The 22,640-nt window shown below is 46.7% G+C and overlaps 1 protein-coding gene across 1 annotated transcript in view; it reads right to left on the reverse strand.

Moving 5' to 3' along the window:
- Positions 1–5,490: 5,490 nt before the first annotated feature.
- The window catches only part of MAEL (maelstrom spermatogenic transposon silencer), a 40,430-nt gene continuing 23,280 nt past the window's right edge, over positions 5,491–22,640 (reverse strand). Inside the window, exons 10-13 of the mRNA XM_068266225.1 lie at positions 21,345–21,407; positions 13,527–13,659; positions 11,437–11,494; positions 5,491–5,895 (exon numbers count right to left, since the gene is read on the reverse strand). Of these exons, the coding sequence (XP_068122326.1) occupies positions 5,795–5,895; positions 11,437–11,494; positions 13,527–13,659; positions 21,345–21,407 (355 nt within the window). The 3' untranslated portion in view covers positions 5,491–5,794. The remainder of the gene's footprint in view (positions 5,896–11,436; positions 11,495–13,526; positions 13,660–21,344; positions 21,408–22,640) is intronic.

The following is a 22,640-nucleotide window of genomic DNA, read 5'->3' on the forward strand; positions in this document are numbered from 1 at the left end:
GTTCCAAGACTACTCCTCACGGTTTAGGGCCCCTAAAATGCCAGGGCAGTATAGGAACCCCACTAATGACCCCATTTTAGAAAGAAGACCCCCAAAAGGTATTCCGTTAGGAGTATGGTGAGTTCATAGAAGATTTTATTTTTTGTCACAAGTTAAAGGAAATTGATTTTAATTGTTTTTTTTTTTCACACTTGTGACAAAAAATAAAATCTTCTATGAACTCACCATACTCCTAACGGAATACCTTTGGGTGTCTTCTTTCTAGAATGGGGTCATTTGTGGGGTTCCTATACTGCCCTGGCATTTTGGGGGCCCTTAACCGTGAGGAGTAGTCTTGAAACCAAATGTCGCAAAATGACCTGTGAAACCCTAAAGGTACTCATTGGACTTTAGGCCCCTTAGCGTACTTAGGGTGTAAAAAAGTGCCACACATGTGGTACCGCCGTACTCAGGAGACGTAGTATAATGTGTTTTGTGGTGTATTTTTACACATACCCATGCTGGGTGGGAGAAATATCTCTGTAAATGACAATTGTTTGATTTTTTTTTTACACACACAATTGTCCATTTACAGAGAGATTTCTCCCACCCAGCATGGGTATGTGTAAAAATACACCCCAAAATACATTATACTACTTCTCCTGAGTACGGCGATACCACATGTGTGACACTTTTTTGCAGCCTAGGTGCGCTAAGGGGCCCGACGTCCTATTCACAGGTCATTTTGAGGCATTTGTTTTCTAGACTACTCCTCACGGTTTAGGGCCCCTAAAATGCCAGGGCAGTATAGGAACCCCACAAGTGACCCCATTTTAGAAAGAAGACACCCCAAGGTATTCCGTTAGGTGTATGGCGAGTTCATAGAAGATTTTTTTGTCACAAGTTAGTGAAATATGACACTTTATGAAAAAAACCCAATAAAAATCAATTTCCGCTAACTTTTGACAAGAAATAAAATCTTCTATGAACTCGTCATACACCTAACAGAATACCTTGGGGTGTCTTTTTTCTAAAATGGGGTCACTTGTGGGGTTCCTATACCGCCCTGGCATTTTACGGGCCCAAAACCGTGAGTAGTCTGGAAACCAAATGTCTCAAAATGACTGTTCAGGGGTATAAGCATCTGCAAATTTTGATGACAGGTGGTCTATGAGGGGGCGAATTTTGTGGAACCGGTCATAAGCAGGGTGGCCTTTTAGATGACAGGTTGTATTGGGCCTGATCTGATGGATAGGAGTGCTAGGGGGGTGACAGGAGGTGATTGATGGGTGTCTCAGGGGGTGGTTAGAGGGGAAAATAGATGCAATCAATGCACTGGGGAGGTGATCGGAAGGGGGTCTGAGGGGGATCTGAGGGTTTGGCCGAGTTATCAGGAGCCCACACGGGGCAAATTAGGGCCTGATCTGATGGGTAGGTGTGCGAGGGGGTGACAGGAGGTGATTGATGGGTGTCTCAAGGTGTGATTAGAGGGGGAAATAGATGCAAGCAATGCACTGGCGAGGTGATCAGGGCTGGGGTCTGAGGGCGTTCTGAGGGTGTGGGTGGGTGATTGAGTGCCCTAGGGGCAGATAGGGGTCTAATCTGATGGGTAGCAGTGACAGGGGGTGATTGATGGGTAATTAGTGGGTGTTCAGGGTAGAGAACAGATGTAAGCAATGCACTTGGGAGGTGATCTGACGTTAGATCTGCGGGCAATCTATTGGTGTGGGTGGGTGATCAGATTGCCCGCAAGGGGCAGGTTAGGGGCTGATTGATGGGTGGCAGTGACAGGGGGTGATTGACAGGTGATCAGTGGGTTATTACAGGGAAGAACAGATGTAAATAATGCACTGGCGAATTGATAAGGGGGGGTCTGAGGGCAATCTGAGCGTGTAGGCGGGTGATTGGGTGCCCGCAAGGGGCAGATTAGGGTCTGATCTGATGGGTAACAGTGACAGGTGGTGATACGGGGTGATTGATGGGTAATTAGTGGGTGTTTAGGGTAGAGAACCGATGTAAACAATGCACTTGGGAGGTGATCTGACGTCGGATCTGCGGGCGATCTATTGTTGTGGGTGGGTGATCAGATTGCCCGCATGGGGCAGGTTAGGGGATGATTGATGGGTGGCAGTGACAGGGGGTGATTGATGGGTGATTGACAGGTGATCAATGGGTTATTACAGGAGGGATAGAGGCATACAGTACACAGGGGGGGGGGGGGGGTGATCAGGAGGGAGCAGGGGGTAGTTTAGGGAATAAAAAAAAAATAGTGTCAACAGATAGTGACAGGGAGTGATTGATGGGTGATTAGGGGGGTGATTGGGTGCAAACAGGGGTCTGGGGGGTGTCTGAGGGGTGCTGTGGGCGATCAGGGGGCAGGGGGAAATCAGTGTGCTTGGGTGCAGACTAGGGTGGCTGCAGCCTGCCCTGGTGGTCCCTCGGACACTGGGACCACCAGGGCAGGAGGCAGCCTGTGTAATAGGCTTTGTATACATTACAAAGCCTATTATACGCTTGGATCGGCGGAGATTTGTATTCCTCCGCCCGCCGGCGCTGCTAAGTGGCCAGCGAGCTGGAGGCTAAATCCCCGGCCATCGATCCCCGGCAGAGGATCGCGTCACGGATGACGCGATCGCTCCGCCCATGCCCGTACAAGGACCGCCGCCTCTGTGCATGCGGTGGTCCTTGCGGGATCCACTTTCCGGCCGCCCCTGTGCAGTGGGCGGTCGGCAAGTGGTTAAAGCAGACCCAAACTCTTTCACAGCACACAATGAAAAGACTTTACTCCACATATAGTTGCTGAATAAATTCACTGCTCTGTATTTCTGTGTTTGTTTAGCCAGATCTAAGTGTCTAATTAGTTCTTAGCAGCTGGGAACAGACTGCAGGAGCTCTGCTCTACCCATGCAGTAAACAGCGAAGCTTAAAGGGATACTGTAGGGGGGGGGGGGTCGGGGGAAAATGAGCTGAACTTACCCGGGGCTTCTAACGGTCCCCCGCAGACATTCTGTGCCCGCGCAGCCACTCCCCAATGCTCCGGCCCCGCCTCTGGTTCACTTCTGGAATTTCTGACTTTAAAGTCAGAAAACCACTGCGCCTGCACGCCCGTGTCCTCGCTCCCACTGATGTCACCAGGAGTGTACTGCGCAGACACAGACCATACTGGGCCTGCGCTGTGCGCTCTTGATGACATCAGCGGGATCGAGGACACGGCAACGCAGGCGCAGTGGTTTTCTGACTTTAAAGTCTGAAATTCCAGAAGTGAACCGGAGGCGGGGCCGGAGCATCGGTGAGTGGCTGCGCCAACACAGGATGTCTGCGGGGGACCGTTAGAAGCCCCGGGTAAGTTTAACTCATTTTCCCCTGACACCCCTACAGTATCCCTTTAAAGGGAACCTAAACTGAGAAGGATATGGATTTCTCCTTTTAAAATAATACTAGTTGCCTGACTCCTGCTGATCCTGTGTCTCTAATACTTTCAGCCACAGCCCCTGAACAAGCATGCAGATCAGGTGCTCTGACTGAAGTCAGACTGGATTAGCTGCATGCTTGTTTCAGGTGTGTTATCCACTTACTACTGCAGCCAAAGAGATCAGCAGAACTGACAAGCAACTGGTATTATTTAAAAGGAAGCATCCATATCCCTCTCAGTTTAGGTTCCCTTTAACCCTTTCAGTGCTCCCCGCAAAGTAAAAACAGAGTTTTTTGTTGGATTTCCATAAATTGTAATAAATATTTTTCCACCACAAATATTATCATGCTGTGGCTAATCTTTTAGAGCAGAGAGGAAGTTTCGAGTTTAGTTCCATCTTAAAATAAAAGCAACTTCAGCAAGGACAAAAATCACCTGTAAACAGTGCGGTTATCAGATTATTCTCACTCAGTATTTATTTTAAAAGCTCCTTAGGTCTTGTGCTGAATGAAGTCTACAACCCAAAGTCCAGCGCAAGCAAAGTGAAACTGATGCTCTCTGGTGCCCCTACAGGCTGCATGAGGTCACACAGTCAGCAGTGGTTAGAGAAGTCCACAGGGAATGCAGCAACCTCGCTGCCTCATGCAGGACTTTTTTGGGTTAGAAGATGCTAGAAATGTGGGTCGTAATCCGTTCTTCCAAGCACCACATTCGAAGACAAAAGGCAAGAGCAAGAATTTTCTACAATTCTTCTGTATGCCTGAAGCCTTTACTTATAGTGTGAACCCTCAACTGCTCAAACTCCACCAAGATCCACCCCCAAAAAGGTGGCCAATCCATAACAGTTTCCTTATAAACCAATCATTTTCCACGATTCAAAACCTTGCATGGTTATGAAAAAAAAACGGGTGGTATACTTTTAGCCCTGTGGAAAACATACACGGAATGCAAAAGCTAATTACAGTGGATAACACGCCCCCTGCAGTAGCCAATCCGGGGCGCCATGAGACTCCTCTGATGTCAGCTGACCAGCAGGTTAGCTGACGAGCCTTCTCCTCGGATAAAGGTCCTGTCTATGCGCGCGAGACAGCGACCTTGCAGGGAAAAGATAGTTCCTTACGCCGGAGAGACGGACAGGGCCCCAGAAGCAGCCGCGGTGGCGATGCAGTCCGCCGCGGCTGCGCTTGTTACAGATAGGTTATTGTGACCAAACTTCCCACTGTGTACAAGTGCGGCCGTACTGCGACTGCTCTAGTACAGCCACACCTGTGCAGTAAGCCAGAACAGCTCTTGGATAAGCAGCCGCGTGAGTAGGGGCAGGGAGCACAGACCCAAACTTCAAAAGAGTCTAGTGGTCTCAAAGAGGGCACAGGAAGCTTCTGGAGGAGCCATTTTAACCAGCTGAGCGGTCTGGACGAGCTCAGCTCGTCCAACACCGCCAGCGGCTGCCGCTCAGGCCCTGCTGGGCCGATTTTAATGAAATAAAAAGCAGCACACGCAGCCGGCACTTTGCCAGCCACGTGTGCTGCCTGATCGCCGCCGCTCTGCGGCGATTCGCCGCGAGCAGCGGCGAAAGAGGGTCCCCCCAGCCGCCTGAGCCCAGCGTAGCCGGAACAAAAAGTTCCGGCCAGCGCTAAGGGCTGGATCGGAGGCGGCTGACGTCAGGACGTCGGCTGACGTCGATGACGTCACTCCGCTCGTCGCTATGGCGACGATATAAGCAAAACAAGGAAGGCCGCTCATTGCGGCCTTCCTTGTTTATTCTGGGCGCCGGAGGCGAAGATCGCCTCCGGAGCGCCCTCTAGTGGGCTTTCATGCAGCCAACTTTCAGTTGGCTGCATGAAATAGTTTTTTTTTTATTTAAAAAAAACCCTCCCGCAGCCACCCTGGCGATTTAATCAGAACGCCAGGGTGGTTAAAAAGGTAAGTATCTTAATTTTTTTCTCCTTAGGTTCAGCTCTGCTTTAACCCTCGCTGCCCCAGCCCCCTCCATGCACAGGCGGCTACACTTCCACTTCTCGCTAAACTCTCATCCCGGTCAGTAACATCCTATAAACGTAGCGGGTGTCACCATTAAAATAATGAGAAGATCCACACTGTACGTTTCCATATAGATCTATTTACACATCAGGCAGATTACACTGTGAAACATAAGATGGAAACCATTTTGTAAACATTGTGCGGCTGAGCTAAAAAAACAACGTGGCGGCTGAACAAAACCAGTGAGCGCTCTCGGAACACGATGAGAACGACAGTTAAACATCTTGAAAACAGAATACAAAAAACATTCCAAGAGATCCTCATCTTCATGCAAGATCTAGGAGTAAATCAATCACTTTCCTTTATGGAGAACTCAAGAAACTAAAAACACTGAATAATTCGCAATAGCCTTCATTCTTTGATTCAGGACAAACTTGGCGAATTTTCCAACAACCGGAGGATTCCTCTTCCTCGCCCCCTGCTGGGAGGAACTGGTGATGCATCCTTCACTCCGACAGAACTGGCTGTATGCAGGGAACAAACAAAAACGCAATGAGTAAATGGGTGTTTTTTTACTTTAGATTTTTTTATATCAACATTTACAGCTGAAAATTTCAGTTACATTATACTACAGTAAAGTTAACAGTAATAACATTCTCAGACTATTCTATGTTCCATACACTGATTATTTTACACAACTTCCTTTTGGATTTACCAAACAACACACTACAAATATCAGTGAGTCTGGCATTACTAAATACAACATCATGTATTATGTTATCAGTAATTTCTATATAAATGAAGATAAGTATCATAATTTCCCGCCTTGACTACTGCAATGCCCTGCTGTCTGGTCTCCCTATGACCCGAACAGCCCCACTGCAGTCCATCATGAATGCGGCAGCCAGAATTATCCACTGCTCCCATCGCTCCACCACGGCGGCTCCCCTCTGTGAATTCCTCCACTGGCTTCCTATCCAGTCCAGAATCAGATTCAAGATACTGTGTCTGACCTACAAATCTGTCCACAAAACCTGTCCAACCTACATTTCCGATCTTACTAGGTACACACCTAGCCGCTCACTCCGCTCTTCCAATGAACTTCGCCTAACCGCCCCCCGCATCACCCAGTCCCATGCACGCCTCCAGGACTTCTCAAGAGCTGCTCCAACACTATGGAACTCCCTACCTCCACCCATTAGGGCAGCCCCCTCCTTCAACATCTTCAAGAAAGCCCTCAAAACTCACCTTTTCACTCTGGCCTACCACCCCTCACAAATGCTCTAAACCCACAGCTGAACTCTGGTCTCCTACCTCTCGTGTCCCTACCTCTCCCTTTAGATTGTAAGCCTTTGGGCAGGGTCCTCCTCCTTTTGTGTCCAACCTGATCTTGCACCTCCATTACTGTGAACCCATGCTAGGCATTTGAGTGAACCTAACTTGCCTAATCTCCATGCTTTCATCCAGTGACTGATTAAGCATTACCTTGTACTCATACTGTGCTGTGTGACCTGGTCTTTCTTGTATTCAGGTAGTCATTTTGCTGTATGTCACACCTAAGTATTGTATGTATCCCTATTTATTGTTCAGCGCTGCGTAATATGTTGGCGCTTTATAAATACAATAAATAAATAATAAATAAGTCCGGCACCATCCAGTAATATGCTCTTTTAGTTTTATTGAGGCATAACTGACATAACGACGTTTCGGAGGGCTAACCTCCTTTATCAAGTTCAGTCAGCATCTACAGACATATCCAGCGTATTGCTATTTATATAGTACATACATCACATCACATCATAGCCAATCAGCTCTGCAATGTCGCATCTTAGCGACCAATCCCCTTCCGTCCACCACGCGGACCTAATGGGGAACTACGTCTTACTATGCAGCGAGCAGTCAAAGGCAGTACCCCCAAGAATTGCTGAATAAAGCTAAGATCAATGCTAGAACAAATAAGGGAAAACGGGTATATCATAGACTCACTAGTTATAAAAGAATACCATTTGTGAGCCAGTTCAATGTATATAGTGGCGCCATAGCGGGCATCATACGCAGCAATTGGAACATGTTAAAGATAGCTTTCCCTCATATTGAAGAATTTCAAAATCCTCCCCTTATGTCCTACAAACGCGCACCAACGTTGCGAGATAAATTGGTGCGAGCTGACATGGGCACCCGGAAGTCTGGGAGGGTCCAGTCAGCTCGTCCTAATGGCACCTATCCATGTTTAAATTGTGTACACTGTCATAGTGTTATTAAGGGAAATAGTGTTTTTCATCCTCATTTAGGCACAAAGTTTAGAATCAGGGGACAGTTTGATTGCAATTCCCGTTATGTCATATATGCGCTCAAATATCCGTGTGGTCTGCTCTATATAGGACAGACCACACAACCTATGAAAGTCAGATTGTCATCGCATAAGAGCACGATCAGAAATAATGCCACGGAGTTGGCAGTTCCCTCACATTTTGCTAATTGCTGGTCACAGTGTGAGCCAATTGCGTTTTCAGATCTTAGAACAGATACCACCCCTTAGACGTGGGGGAGATAGGGTAAAAAGATTGTTATATAGAGAGGCAGTCTGGATACGTAGGCTAGATACATTAGAACCGAGGGGTATGAATAGGGAGTATGATATGTTGCCATTAATCTTGATGAATGGTCATTATGAGCTTATTTATTTATTTTATGTTTTTTCTCATTTCTCCGTTGCAGGTTCCTGTGTTTTGATATGCGGCACTGCACGCACTGGGATTAGGCGTCCTACTCGTTGCCTAGCGACGGTGTTAGGGGCAAGCGATGACGTGGTTTGCCCCCTCCTTTGCCGTCATATGACGCTGTCCATAGGCGGAATCTTCCGCCTTACGGGATACAGTCTCCCGTCAGGTCCGCTCCAAGCTTGGGGCGTGACCTGACGGATTGACATCAGGAGGCTGGCTCCCAATTGGTCAGCGCCGCTGCAGGTAACGTTGTGGGATCTGCCCCCCTGGTGACGTGTTGATAGCCACCCCTATAGCTCTCTGATTGGAGCGGCAGCTCGCTGCATAGTAAGTAGTAGTTCCCCATTAGGTCCGTGTGGTGGACGGAAGGGGATTGGTCGCTAAGATGCGACATTGCAGAGCTGATTGGCAATGATGTGATGTATGTACTATATAAGTAGCAATACGCTGGATATGTCTGTAGATGCTGACTGAACTTGATAAAGGAGGTTAGCCCTCCGAAACATCGTTATATGTCAGTTATGCCTCAATAAAACTAAAAGAGCATATTACTGGATGGTGCCGGACTTATTTTCATTACGGATTGGAACCGCAAGCTGTCAGTTCCTGGATCCAGGCACATCCTTACCCTGTTTGGTGCTGGTGGTGCGAACAATATCTACTCTATCAGTAATTTCTAGAACAGATTGATGCAATTCAGTTGCAGCCATACGAGAACCAACAACTCTAGAAATGTACTCTTGATAGTAAGATTAGGGATAAGGTGAGGACTTCCGCCTGGTAGAAAGAGGATAGCCACTTATATGTTTAGCCAGGAATTTTTCCCCAAAGTTTGTGCAACTGCACATTGGAGTCAGATTAGAATGTCTGCTTGTGATGTAGGCAAGGGAATGTTAAAGTGAACCTCCAGACTAAATATCTACTCAGTAGCACTGAAAAGGCTTGGTGTAAGTTTCACAGCATCAGAACTTTGTTTTTCTTACCCAAGCCTCACTTAGCTGCACAGAAGAAAACTGCCCGGGCATTTTTCCCCTGATGCTGTGCAAAGCATGATGGGATTTCTTTTAAAACAGAGTGGGTAAGAGATTATATTATCTATTTTAATTAACATAACTAATGTATCTTAAAGACAGTATGTTTGTTCAGGCTGATGTTCCCCTTTAAGTGAAATTTAAAGTGGCTAGTTACTTACCCTGAAGTCCTCCTGCTCCCTCACTGTCATTCCGCGCTGCTCCGTTTCTCCACTGTCCCCCTCCGAAAGCTGGACATCTCAGCCAGTCACTGACTACTACGCATGCCAGGCCCCGGTCATGCACCACCTCAATCGCAGTCCCGTGGCCTGGAGCGTTCTGCACATGCCCAGTAGCATTTTCCAACTTTCCAGGCCACTGGAGTGTGATGGAGGAGACATGCGGCACGGTGCCTCGCATGCAGCGCTGAGAGGGGGACAGCGGAAGAATTAAGCAATGCGGAATGACGACGAGGGACCAGGAGGACTAAAGGGGGCTGGAAGAAGCCTCAGGCAAGTAACTGGCTGCTTTAAAGTTCACTTAAAATTTCCTTAAAGGGTGGCTACAGTGGAAATTAGGCTACTGGGATAGCCCTGGTACCAAGCACCTGATAGGAAGGGCATGTTAACCTCCTTGGTGGTATCCCCGAGCTATGGTTGGGGCGGAAAAACCGCAGCTCAGAGCGGTAACCCCGACCTAATCTGGGTAGCCACGGGAGGCTCTATGCAGAGCAATGCCCGCAGCGGGCGTTTCAACTCACCTCCCTGAGGATCCTACCGTCGGCCGCCATTCTTCCGTTCCTCTGAGGCTCTGCTTCCCCCCTGGTGAGATCGCTTCCCCTGGTGAGATTGCTGTCTGTCGTGATGACGACAGCCGGCAATCTCACTTTAGGGTTACAGCACCACCTGGAGGACGGAGGGAAAACTGCAGCGCTGGATCCCAGGAAGGTGAGTAAGTGCTGGGGCTGCTGCAGATTCTGCTGGTATGATTTTTTTTTTTCATGATTTTAGGGTCTAAAAGCACATGAATATTTTTTACCACTTTTAGACCCTAAAATTATAAGGGATCATATCGCCAGTGAGGTTAAGCAGTGTTTTGTCAAAATTTGTTAGCTAGGTTATTTGTCAGCATATTTAAAGAGCCTTTCCGTTGCTTACCAGGCTTAGCTATGAGTTCTCCCCCTCTGCTCACTTGGGCTATGCTAACAACTGATCTGTCCTCTCTCCTCGCTGAAGCAGGAACAGACGTTCTAACGCATTGCTCAAGAGGTGCGGTCATGTGCTGGGGAAGTTTGTACGTAAATAGGCAGCTAAAATTCTGTCCGAGAACAAGTTTTAGCTCCCATCCTTGCGCTCCAAAGACATGGTCATTACCTCTACAATCAGTTTAAGATAATGCAATTCTCTCTTCCACCTCTGGATGGCCCTCCAGCGGTAAATAAACACATTAGTTAAAACAACCCAGCAGTAAACGCAAAGAGACAACTTTTATTCTTCTTCCAATGGGCAAGCATGCTGTTGTAGAGGTAATGCCCATGTCTTTGGAGCAGAAGGTTGGGGATTCAAAATAGTTCTCAGCAAGAAATGTAGCTGCTTATTTAACTACAATCTTCCTCGGTACATGGCAGCACCTCCTGAGCCTGCACTGGATCATCAGTTGTTTCAGCGGGAGAGAGGACAGATCAGCTGTTAGCACAGACCAAGTGAGCAAAGGGGAGGACACATTGCTAAACCGCTATGCAACAGGCAGGATCTCTAAATATGCTGACAAATAACCTTCCTAATTAATTTTTTGAAAAAAAACAACTGCTTAATACCTGATGCTCTGCCTATTAGGTACATGCTACCAGGGTTATTTTTAGTAGCCTAGTTTTTACTACAGAGCCCCTTTAAAGCACACTTTTTTTTTTTTTTTTTAGAAGGTTCACTTACATGGGGCTTCTACCAGCCCCTGGCACCATCTCTAAACGATCATCCAGTTCCCAGCCGCAGCTAACTTTCGGTATCGCCAACTTGCATGTTGACAGCCACTGCGCCTGCATGGCCCTGGCAGCACGCATCCTCAATCGCATCACTGGAAGCCTCCTGTGCAGGCGCAGTATGAGTTAACCTCGTACTGCAGCTGCACAAGACGTTTCCCTCGCAATTGCACAGTGGCCATCGATCTGCGAAACTGAAAGTTAGCCACAGCGGGGGACCAGAGGATTGTTCAGAGATGGCACAGGGGGCTGGCAGAAGCCCCAGGTAAGTGAAACTTTAAAACATATTTCAGGTTTCCTTTAAAGCAATTGCTTTTGCAGTCTGAAAACATGAATATAGAGTCCGTTACTTACCAGAAGAGGCATCTCCGCCACCAAACTCTTCAGTGAAATACCTGCGGTCCGCTCTTTTCTGCAGACAATACATGTATGCAAGTTATCATCCATCGCTACTTCAGCAAACATTCAAATTTCACTTGCGCAGAGAAAGGTTTAATGTTTTAATGAAAATTAACGCAAACCTTTTTTGTTCAGTTTAATTACATTACAAATGCATATTAAGACGCAGCCATTCCACAGTGCAAGACAGCGGATTAGTGTAGGTGTGACTATGAGTAACAAAAACTCCTACCCTAAGGAACTTATTACTCCTGCACCTAGGGCCAGTTTTTGGGCAGTCTACAACGACTAAGACTCCTCCATTTTTAATATGAACCTGAAGTGACGCGACACGAAATACACATTTACACATAAAGTACTAGCCCTACTAAAAAATTACATGAAGGCAATTTCTGTTTTCCAGTACAGAAAGCATTAAAACCTCAAGTTATCCTTGTAAATTAGCTTGTCAACACCTTATTGAGTCAGGTTTCCTGAAAGTAAATAGAAGCTAAAGGCAAATACCTGTCAGGGAGAAGGGAGATACCATAATAAGGTTTTACTGCAGGAAAGTTTAAAAAGGGTCATTACTTCTCTATCCTTTTCTGCTAAACAAAGGAGTGTGGATTCTAAAATGCAGCTGTGACAGCCTGATGCAATCTTAAAGAGAACCCGAGGCGGGGTTCTGGGAATGAAATCCACATACAGAGGCTGGGTCTGTCTATAGAGACCAGCCTCTGTTGCTATCTAGATCGCCCCTAAGCCCCCCTGCACTCTGCAATACCCCATAAATCACAGCCATGCTGTACAGGCTGTGTTTACCTCGCCCCTGTCAGTCTCTGCGCTCCCCCCGCCTCCTGCAGGGCTCCGGTCCCCGCCTGCATCCCTTCCCTCAGCGGCGAGGGAAGGGACGCGGGTGGGGACCGGAGCTCTGCAGGAGGCGGGTGAGCGGCAAGACTGACAGGAGAGAGGTAAACAGCACGCTCTGACAAGCTGCGTGTCAGCAGCGCGGCTGTGAGTTATGGGGGGATTGCAGAGCGCAGGGGGGGGGGGGCTTAGGGGCGATCTAGATAGCAACAGAGGCTGGGCTCTATAGACAGACCCAGCCTCTGTATGTGGATTTCATTCTCAGAACCCCGCCTCGAGTTCTCTTTAAAAATAAAGCCATAAAACTCAAAATGAAATGGAGACTCTTTTCAATACCACTAATGTTCTATATATTATTCATACTACACTTCTCAAATGTTTTGTCAGTTCAGGTTCACACACGGTTCTGCGACTGTAAACCATGGCGTTGGTGCTTAACGCTGTAAATTCACCACCATCGCGTTTAGATCCCGATCTTCGCCACCGTCTGCCTGGCTAAGCTGCCCGGGAAGCAAGAGAGTTAACCACCATATTTCCGTGCCCCCTGTGGGGATGAAAAACGCTGTATACCAGGAAGCCCCGGCGAAAGCCGACAAATGCTTTTCTGCAACCTTGCAGAAAAGCATTTAGAACAGGACGCCGGTCTGCCGCGTTATGTACTAACCTACCATTATTGGGCCAATCACTGCACTCACTGCTATGCATGACAGAGCCATGGTCCCACCCGCAAGACCATCAGCTCCAACAGAAACTGGTTGCCTGAAGTTGCGCTGGGGATAGAGGCATAGAGCTGGGGGATACTGTGGCAGTACAGCAAAGAGGATGGACAGAGGGGGACACCGGAAGAACCAGGGGACACCTGGAGGACATGTGGACAGGAAAGACAGCGGAGGACAGGATACAGTAAGATAATAGCACAAGTAGACAGTTTTTTCCTACAGTAATTGCCGCCAGGGCCTACTTTCAGGGTAGGGCTTATATATGGCGCATGCTCGAAATTTCAGCTAGGGCTTACTGTCTAAGAAACTCAGTTTCATAAAACATCATAAGTGGCTTTGTTAGCATTGACATTCAAGGCTGAGAATGTCTACTCATTTCTGTATATGATGTCAATAAACATGTGTCTTGTATTTAGCATTATGCATTCTGTGTGCAGTTCTCTTGCATTCCCGTCTTATCTTCCAGCAGGCGCAGCTTACCTGATATCTCCTGGCATCGAGGACGATGGTTTTGGCTTTGTTGACTGGGCTTTCCTGTGGCCTGAGGTTGGGCAGGTGGTCAGCGGTGAGAGTTATACCATACACAGAGGCCAGGGCATTGCTCATGCAGTAGCTGTACAGAGAGGAAACAATACAACAATTGTAGAATGGACTGCAGGGTCACAAAGCTGCTTATACTGTCTACAGTCACCTGAATCAGAGAAGAGAGGTTGAAGGCATACAAGTACCCCTGTACAGGCCTACAAACAGCCAGTCAAACTCCTTCCCAAGCTAGCCTGTAGAGATCCCACTTCATAGAAGACGACTGGAAGGGAGAAAGGGGGTGGAGAGTAGAAAGGGGGAAGGGCCTATCTAGGCCACACCTCTCCCACAACTCCCTGCACCACCAGTAGCAGAATGTTGCAGCAGAGGGCCAGTGGCTGTTATAGCCACATCCACGGGAGGGTTGGCTAGTAGCTGTATCAGCTATACCACATCCTTAGAGTCAAGGAAAGTGTGGACAAGTGGCAGAATGTAAGACAAAAAGAAAAAAAAACAAAAATTTGAGAGCCCCGAATAGTGTAATACTGTTGATTTGTATTAGTAGCAATGACTAGTAGAAATTTTACTCAAAAAAATGGGTTACTGCCACAGGCAGGGACTCTATGCACAGATGGGGAGATTATCCAGTCCCCACTCAGACTAAGAAGTTGCTCGCCGTAGAAATGAAGAAAAAGGGCAGAAACTATATCTAATCTATCTATCTAATTCAGAGGGGTCAGCAGCTATCACGATCCAAACGATCCTTGTATGACGCAACTGGGGTGGCCCAATTCCCACAGGAACAGATAAGAATAAAACGAAAAGTTGCAGCACACTGCTCTTTTATTTGAGCTCACACAAGTTATATACAGGCAGACAGTTTTGGCTGTCCCCAGCCTTTTTCAATGCCAAAGATGGAATGTAACACAATTCATTTATATACCCGCCAAAACAGGCAAATGGGAAATGACATCACAAAGTGAACCACCCATTATGGGATTAACCCTCACAGTCCAAATAGTGTTATCACACTTATCTGGTGTAAATAGTCCATTGGTAAACAAATCTTTGTAACTCCAATCTTCATCCGGTTATGGTGTGAACCAAGTAATTTTTTTTTTATTTAACATTTTATTTGGGTATTTTTGGGAGGGTGAGATGTAAATCGTATTTTTTTTTAAATGTACATGTAGTTTTACTATTTGGCCACAAGATGGCAACCATCAGTTTGTTTACATTACGTCACTCTAAGTGTAACATGTACGCTTAGAGGGACGTAGGGGGGGGGGGGGGGGGACGTAAGAGGCAGAAAGAGCGAGGCTTCAGAGAGAAGCTGTCTCTTTTTCTGCCAGGGAAAGGGATCAATGATCGGGCACCATGTCCCAATTCATTGATTCCCTGGCTAACGAACCGCGGCCTGGGATGGCGCCTGCACATGCGGAAGCGCACACGCGGCATTTTGGACGTATACTATACTTTCAAAAGGCCAGAGTAGTTAACATATACAAATAAGAAGTGTGATTCTTCTGGAGTTAAATGAGCCATAAATTGCTTTTCTCCCATGTTGCTGTCACAGCAAGTAGTAGAAATCTGACATTACCGACAGATTTTGGGTTAGTCCATCTTCTCATGGGAGTTCTCAGGATTTTCTTTATTTTTAAAAGCACTTAGTGAATGGCAGTTGCTCTATTCAACTGCTAAAAAGTGTACAGCGATCAGGGAGGCTGGCCAGCATCTTTATATAAATCCTTTTCAGGGAGTGTCTTGATGAAGAATAAAGGTCATGCTAAGAATCCCCCATGAAGAGATGGACTAACCCAAAACCTCTCGGTTCTGTCAGATTTCTACTACCTACTGAAAGTGAAAACAACATAGGAGAAAAGTAATGTATGGCTCATTTTACTCTGGAAGAAAAATACTTCTTATTGGTTTTGTTTACATGTATTATAAATTTTACACTGTTTGGCGATAGTGGTTACCTCCTACGTAGTTATTTTCACATGCAGTTAATTAACAGCCTGTCTTTAACAATAGAATTCTGTTATTTAAAGGATTGAAATGTTAACTTTAAAGAGGTATCCTTAACTTAAAGACAGAGGAGTTAAGTTTACTACATGCCTTATCACCGTGGTGATAACACTAAAAATGGCTTAGAGAGTTATTAAAGACGGGATAAGCTTAGTGAATTGAAGTCAAATATAAAGTCAGCACACATTTTATAGTGTGTACAGTGGAGGAAATAATTATTTGACCCCTCACTGATTTTGTAAGTTTGTCCAATGACAAAGAAATGAAAATTCTCAGAACAGTATCATTTCAATGGTAGGTTTATTTTAACAGTGGCAGATAGCACATCAAAAGGAAAATCGAAAAAATAACCTTAAATAAAAGATAGCAACTGATTTGCATTTCATTGAGTGAAATAAGTTTTTGAACCCTCTAACAATAAACGACTTAATACTTAGTGGAAAAACCCTTGTTTGCAAGCACAGAGGTCAAACGTTTCTTGTAATTGATGACCAAGTTTGGACATATTTTAGGAGGAATGTTGGTCCACTCCTCTTTGCAGATCATCTCTAAATCCCTAAGGTTTCGAGGCTGTCTCTGTGCAACTCTGAGCTTGAGCTCCCTCCATAGGTTTTCTATTGGATTAAGGTCCGGAGACTGACTAGGCCACTCCATGACCTTAATGTGCTTCTTCTTGAGCCACTCCTTTGTTGCCTTTGCTGTATGTTTTGGGTCATTGTCGTGCTGGAACACCCATCCACGACCCATTTTCAGTTTCCTGGCAGAGGGAAGGAGGTTGTCGTTCAGGATTTCACGATACATGGCTCCGTCCATTTTCCCGTTAATGAGATTAAGTTGTCCTGTGCCCTTAGCAGAAAAACACCCCCAAAGCAAAATGTTTCCACCCCCATTCTTGACGGTGGGGACGGTGTTTTGGGGGTCATAGGCAGCATTTTTCTTCCTCCAAACACAGCGAGTTGAGTTAATGCCAAAGAGCTCTATTTTGGTCTCATCAGACCACAGCACCTTCTCCCAGTCACTCACAGAATCATTCAGGTGTTCATTGGCAAACTTCAGACGGGCCTGTATATGTGCCTTTCCTGAGCAGGGGGACCTTGCGAGCCCTGCAGGATTTTAATCCATTGCAGTGTAATGTGTTTCCAATGGTTTTCTTGGTGACTGTGGTCCCTGCTAATTTGAGGTCATTCACTAACTCCTCCCGTGTAGTTCTAGGATGCTTTTTCACCTTTCTCAGAACCATTGACACCCCACGAGGTGAGATCTTGCGTGGAGCCCCAGAGCGAGGTCGATTGATGGTCATTTTGTGCTCCTTCCATTTTCGAACAATCGCACCAACAGTTGTCACCTTCTCTCCCAGCTTCTTACTAATGGTTTTGTAGCCCATTCCAGCCTTGTGCAGGTCTACAATTTTGTCTCTGACATCCTTGGACAGCTCTTTGGTCTTTCCCATGTTGGAGAGTTTGGAGTCTGCTTGATTGATTGATTCTGTGGACAGGTGTCTTTTATACAGGTGACTAGTTAAGACAGGTGTCCTTAATGAGGGTGACTAATTGAGTAGAAGTGTCTAACCACTCTGTGGGAGCCAGAACTCTTAATGGTTGGTAGGGGTTCAAAAACTTATTTCACTCAATGAAATGCAAATCAGTTGCTATCTTTTATTTAAGGTTATTTTTTCGATTTTCCTTTTGATGTGCTATCTGCCACTGTTAAAATAAACCTACCATTGAAATTATACTGTTCTGAGACTTTACATTTCTTTGTCAATGGACAAATTTACAAAATCAGTGAGGGGTCAAATAATTATTTCCTCCACTGTAAGAGATATGGACAGATTCAGAACAAACCTACAGTCTCTAAGTTGAAACACTGTGCCACCTCTGTCCCCTGTACCTACCCTATAGCTGAATACTCACTGCAGCGATGTAGGAAGATGGATCCAGCAACGTCCCTCCATGACATGCGCTCCCCGATCCATCTTCCTGTATGTGCGAAGTCACGCGACAGTTGCAGAGACTTCAGGTAATTGCAGTGCTTGCCGGGGATTTTAAAGATCCGATCCGCCGCGATGGTCGTTATCACAGTGCAACGTTAAACGACGTCCGGGTGACCGTGTGCCTAAACCCACGTCGCAAGATCGCGGAAACAACCGCTTGTTGCTCAAAAAAAAATCAAAAAAAAAAAAAATCGCTGTTTGTCGGGAAAATCAAGCTTCCAGTGTCCCCCTCTATGGGGACAATTCATAAAAGGCTGTGCAGGGAAAAAAAAATGGTTGGGAATATGCTGAATTTGGTATTTTAGACTTGTGTGCCAAGTCATAGAAATTTTCACAGGTGCGGTAAATTACCAAAGCACTGCCAAAAACCTTTGTGGTAACAGCAGAGCACTGTGGAGTGTCTCTGTGTTACAAGATGTTGCGCGCAGTGAGGGCATTGCGAGGCATCCTGACATCCCTTTAGATGTACGTTTTGTTATACTGCCTCTGCTTGCTCTGAATCTATTAGTCTTTATTAAAGGGGCACTATGGTGAAAAATTGCAAAAATGTAAAAAAATGTTTAAACAGATAAATAAGTACTTTTTTTCCAGAGTAACATGAGCCATAAATTACTTTTCTCCTATGTTGCTGTCACTTACAGTAGGTAGTAGAAATCTGACAGAAGCAACAGGTTTTGGACTAGTCCATCTCTTCATGGGGGGGTTCTCAGCAAGGCTTTTATTCTTTGTTAACCTTTTCGGGACCATGTTAATGAGATCCTACGCCGCACTTGTGGCTGTTCTAGCCTGATGCGGCGTAGGATCTACGCCGGCCCGCAATTTCCGCTCCCGACGCGATCGTGCGCACCCGGAGGGGGAGATTAAGCTGTCATATGACAGCCGACATCTCCCCCGAGTGATCAGCAGCCATCGCGTATGGCTGCTGATCACACGATCACTACGATCGCCGTCGGATCGTAGTGATCTGTTTGACAGCTGCGGCGGCAGGAGGGGAAAGAGGAGGATCCACTCACCTCCCTGCCGTTCCAGCGACGATCGGCGCCCCCCTCCGCTCTGTCCGGCATCTCCGCTTCATCTGACGTCAGCGCCGGGTCCCGGCTTGATGACGTCATCAAGCCGCGACCCGGAACTGCTCGTCAGACAGAACGGAGATGCCGGCCGGAGAAGAGGGTCCCGTGCGGCTCATCGCTGGAGCCTGGAAGGTAAGTGAAGGCTGCGGGCAGAAGGGGGAGGCACAGGCCACCATGGGGGACACCACTCTAGCCAGCCACACACGGGATCCGGCCACCTGACCCCCCCCAAACGCGCGCACCCCCTTCCCACGCAAAATGCCTGGTCCTTAAGGGTAGGTGGCCGGTCCCGAAAAGGTTAAGATTTTCCCTAAAAAGGATTTAAACAATGATGCTGGCTAGCTTCACGGCTCGCTACACAGTTTTTGGGCAGTTGGACAGAGCAACTGCCATTCACTAAGTGCTTTTAAAAATAAATAAATCCCGGAGAATCCCCCCATGAAGAGATGGACTAGCCCAAAACCTGTTGCTTCTGTCAGATTTATACTACCTACTGTAAGTGGCAGCAACATAGGAGAAAAGTAATTTATGGCTCATTTTACTCTGGAAAAAAACGTACTTATTTTTTGATGTTTGCACATAATTTTACAATTTTTTGCTATAGTGCCCCTTCAACATTCTATTTAATTGCCACAGCTTAGATCAACTTCCAAGAAACTTTACACATGCCATGATTAGGTGATTTTCCCCACTAGCTTCTAACAGGAACCCAAGAGGATAAACAGACACACAGCCTAAGGGGATGCCTGTTTCATTTTCCGATCTCTTGCGCTGCTGCTGCCTGGGGGGTTTAAAAGCTTGTCCCACCAGCGAAGGCTGCGGGTTCTATCAGATTCCATCAGTAAGACTTGCAGGAGAACAGGGACTGTTTCTATTTGCTTCCTGCTCCTGTCAGTCACGGCTCCCAGCACAGACTCTGCATTCTTTTCACCACTTCAAAGCAGACGGTATTGCTTCATGGCTTTACTGCTTGTTGTAGGCTTTGTGAATTGACATTTACTGACATTTGTTGAGGTATTTACCTCACTGCTCGGTAATTTCAGCTTTTCATGCGGTAACTGCTTTTAAGAATTTAAATTTTCCTAAGCGCTCTGTAAAGTCAGCTGTTTCCTGCATTACTGAATGCTGTAATACTTTATGAATCGACCCGTCACCCCTGTTCCTCCAGTCTCCTCCTCTCTTCCCTTGTAACCCCCTCTGCCCCCCCCCCCCTCCCCACACACACACACACACACACTGGATCAACTGTGCCCCTAGTGCAGTTTTTTCAAACCTGCCCTGAATGTTTTGCAGGCAACCTCACCTATGCACAGGTGGGGTAATTGGTGTCTCAACTATCTGTAATCCACCTAGCTGAGACCCTAATTACCCCACCTGTGCATAGATGAGGTTGCCTGCAAAACATGCGGGATAGGTTTGAGAAACACTGCACTAGGGGCACAGTTGTTCTGTGTGTGTGTGTGTGTGTGTGTGTGTGTGTGGGGGGGGGGGGGGGGGGGGGGGGGGGTTACAAGGGAACAGAGGAGGAGACTACAGGAACAGGGGTGACGGGTCGACTGAGTTTGCCTGTAAAACATGCACCGTTGTGGAGTCACAAGGACAGGTTAGAGAAACACTGGTCTAGCATACCACAGCAAAATGTAATTTTACAGAGTTTGAAAAAACAATTTAATCGTTTGAAATAAAAAAAAAAAAAAATTGGTACTTTTCCGTTAGCCGGGCGCATCCACTAGGTGGCGATAAAAAATCCACCAAAATTACATCTTTCCCTACTATCCATGGCGGCCTGGAGGGGGAATAGTAATTATCGCCACCTAGTGGATGCGCCTGGCTAACGGAAAGGTACCAAAATATTTTCTCAAAAACTACAAGGTCTTTTTGACTTTTTCCCACAGAATGAAAGCTCAAATTTTTGAGTTGCTCATAAGTCGGGGACTACCTGAGCGTATCAAAGATACGTTATGCTATAGTTCCAGTCCACACAACCAACGTCCACAGCTTTAGTCCTTTATGGCTTTGATCAAATCCGAGGTCATACAGTCCAGCACCCACCAGAGGTGAGCAAGCTGCTCTCCACAATACTAAGAAAAAAATCAGTTATGAAACATGCCCAAGACATCTACTATGGAATCCTGCCTAAAGCCAAACTGAAAGAGCAGGTCAGAAATCCACCCTCTCCCCTAGGTTTAGCATTGCTACTATGGTTGAGGTGAGCCAGCAAGAAAGTCCATTGGCAAATTCCACTAACGTGATTGGGTGGCCTCTCAACCGGCTAGGTTACTGATAGGTTGCAGTAAACCACACTCACACTATTCGTCCTATTATAATTCTGGCTGTGATTGGAGAACTGTCCTTGGAGTTTTATACTGGCTCACCTCAACCATACCAGCTCACATTTAGTAGGGCGACATGCTTTTCTATACATACAACCCTCTGAGCAGAAGGATGATGCCAGAAGTGACTAGCCCCAAGCCTCCCAGGAATGTCCATAGCAAGGAACTCCTCCTTGCTGGTGGGGGGGGGGGGGAGCAGTCAAAGCCATTCAATGTTTAGAAATGGGCACATTGGTCACATGACCAGCATTTGGAGTCTACAGAAGGCACTTGGGCATTATTTATTTTTGAAATTGTGCAGAGCTGATCGCCTTCCCGTAAATGACCCCCCCCCCCCCCAAAAAAAACTTACGTCACTTTCTTGCAGCTTGCGAGGGCGCAGTACCACATGTCATTTTCTTCATGCCATTTGCATCTATCAAAAAATGTAAAGAGGAACTGTAGTGAAAATAACAATGAATAAAATTGTTTATCGTTTACAATATTCACTTATAGATTATGTAGTCAGTGTTTGCCCAGTGTAAATTCTTTCCTCTCCCTGATTTACATTCTGAAATGTATCACCGGTGGTGACATCTTCAGGGCCCGTTTCCACTAGAGCGAATCCGCATGCGTTGTCTGCATGCGGATTCGCATAACCAATACAAGTGGATGGGACTGTTTCCACTTGTCAGTTTTTTTTGCGTTTTTCTGTGCAGGATTTTTCTGCACGGTAGAGCCTGCAGAATTCGCCTGCGTGTGGAATGCAGGCAATGTATTTAATAGGGGAAATCGCACATGCGTTTTTTTGCTGCGATTTCGCCTGCGAATTCGCACCAAAAGTAATCTAAATTGAACCAGGCAGTGACCTGGTTAAATTCGCATATACCCTGCCTAAGCGAAATCGCGGCAAAAAACGCACGCGGAATCGCATCCGTATGCGATTTCATCAGTGGTGGAATCCCGGCGATTCGCACCGCACTAGTGGAAACGAGCCCTTAGTTCTGCCAGGTGATCTGTACGGAATGTTTGTTACTGAGAGTTCTATGCACAGAGGAAGATACTGCTTGCTTGGCAGTTGGAAAAAGCAGTTATTTCCCACAATGCAACGAGGTTCAGACAGGAAACTGTCACATCACACTGTGGGAGGGGTTTCACCACAATATCAGTCATACAGAGGTCTCTGATCTATTTAACCTCCCTGGCGGTACGCAGTTTCAGTGGCTGCGTCCGCGGGAGGTTTTTTTTTTTAATAAGTGTTTTTTTTATGTTCGCTAGCACTAGGCTAGCTATGTTGCCCAGGTCCCCCGGCACCTCTCTGACCCCCCCCCCCCCAATCGCCGCCGGCGATATTTACCCGTTCGCGATCCCGCGAGAGCCGCAGCTTACCAATTAGCTCCACTCGTCGCCATGGCAACGATCGGACATGACGTCATCGACGTCATGCGCAGATCCGATCCTCCCCATAGCGAAGCCGGGTGCTGATTGGTAGGCTGCGCCATCGTGGGAACCCTGGGGGGGTACGTATACCAGCGGCGATCAGAGGGGACCGGAGGGACTTGGGCCACATAGTTAGCTAGCCTAGTGCTAGCTTAACAATATGAAACTAATTTTATTTAAAAAAATCCTCCCGGGGCGATGTGATCCCCTGCGGAGGCTAGCCTGACAC

The sequence above is a fragment of the Hyperolius riggenbachi genome, chromosome 2 (genome assembly GCF_040937935.1).
Source record: "Hyperolius riggenbachi isolate aHypRig1 chromosome 2, aHypRig1.pri, whole genome shotgun sequence".
In the NCBI taxonomy this organism is placed as follows: Eukaryota; Metazoa; Chordata; class Amphibia; order Anura; family Hyperoliidae; genus Hyperolius; species Hyperolius riggenbachi.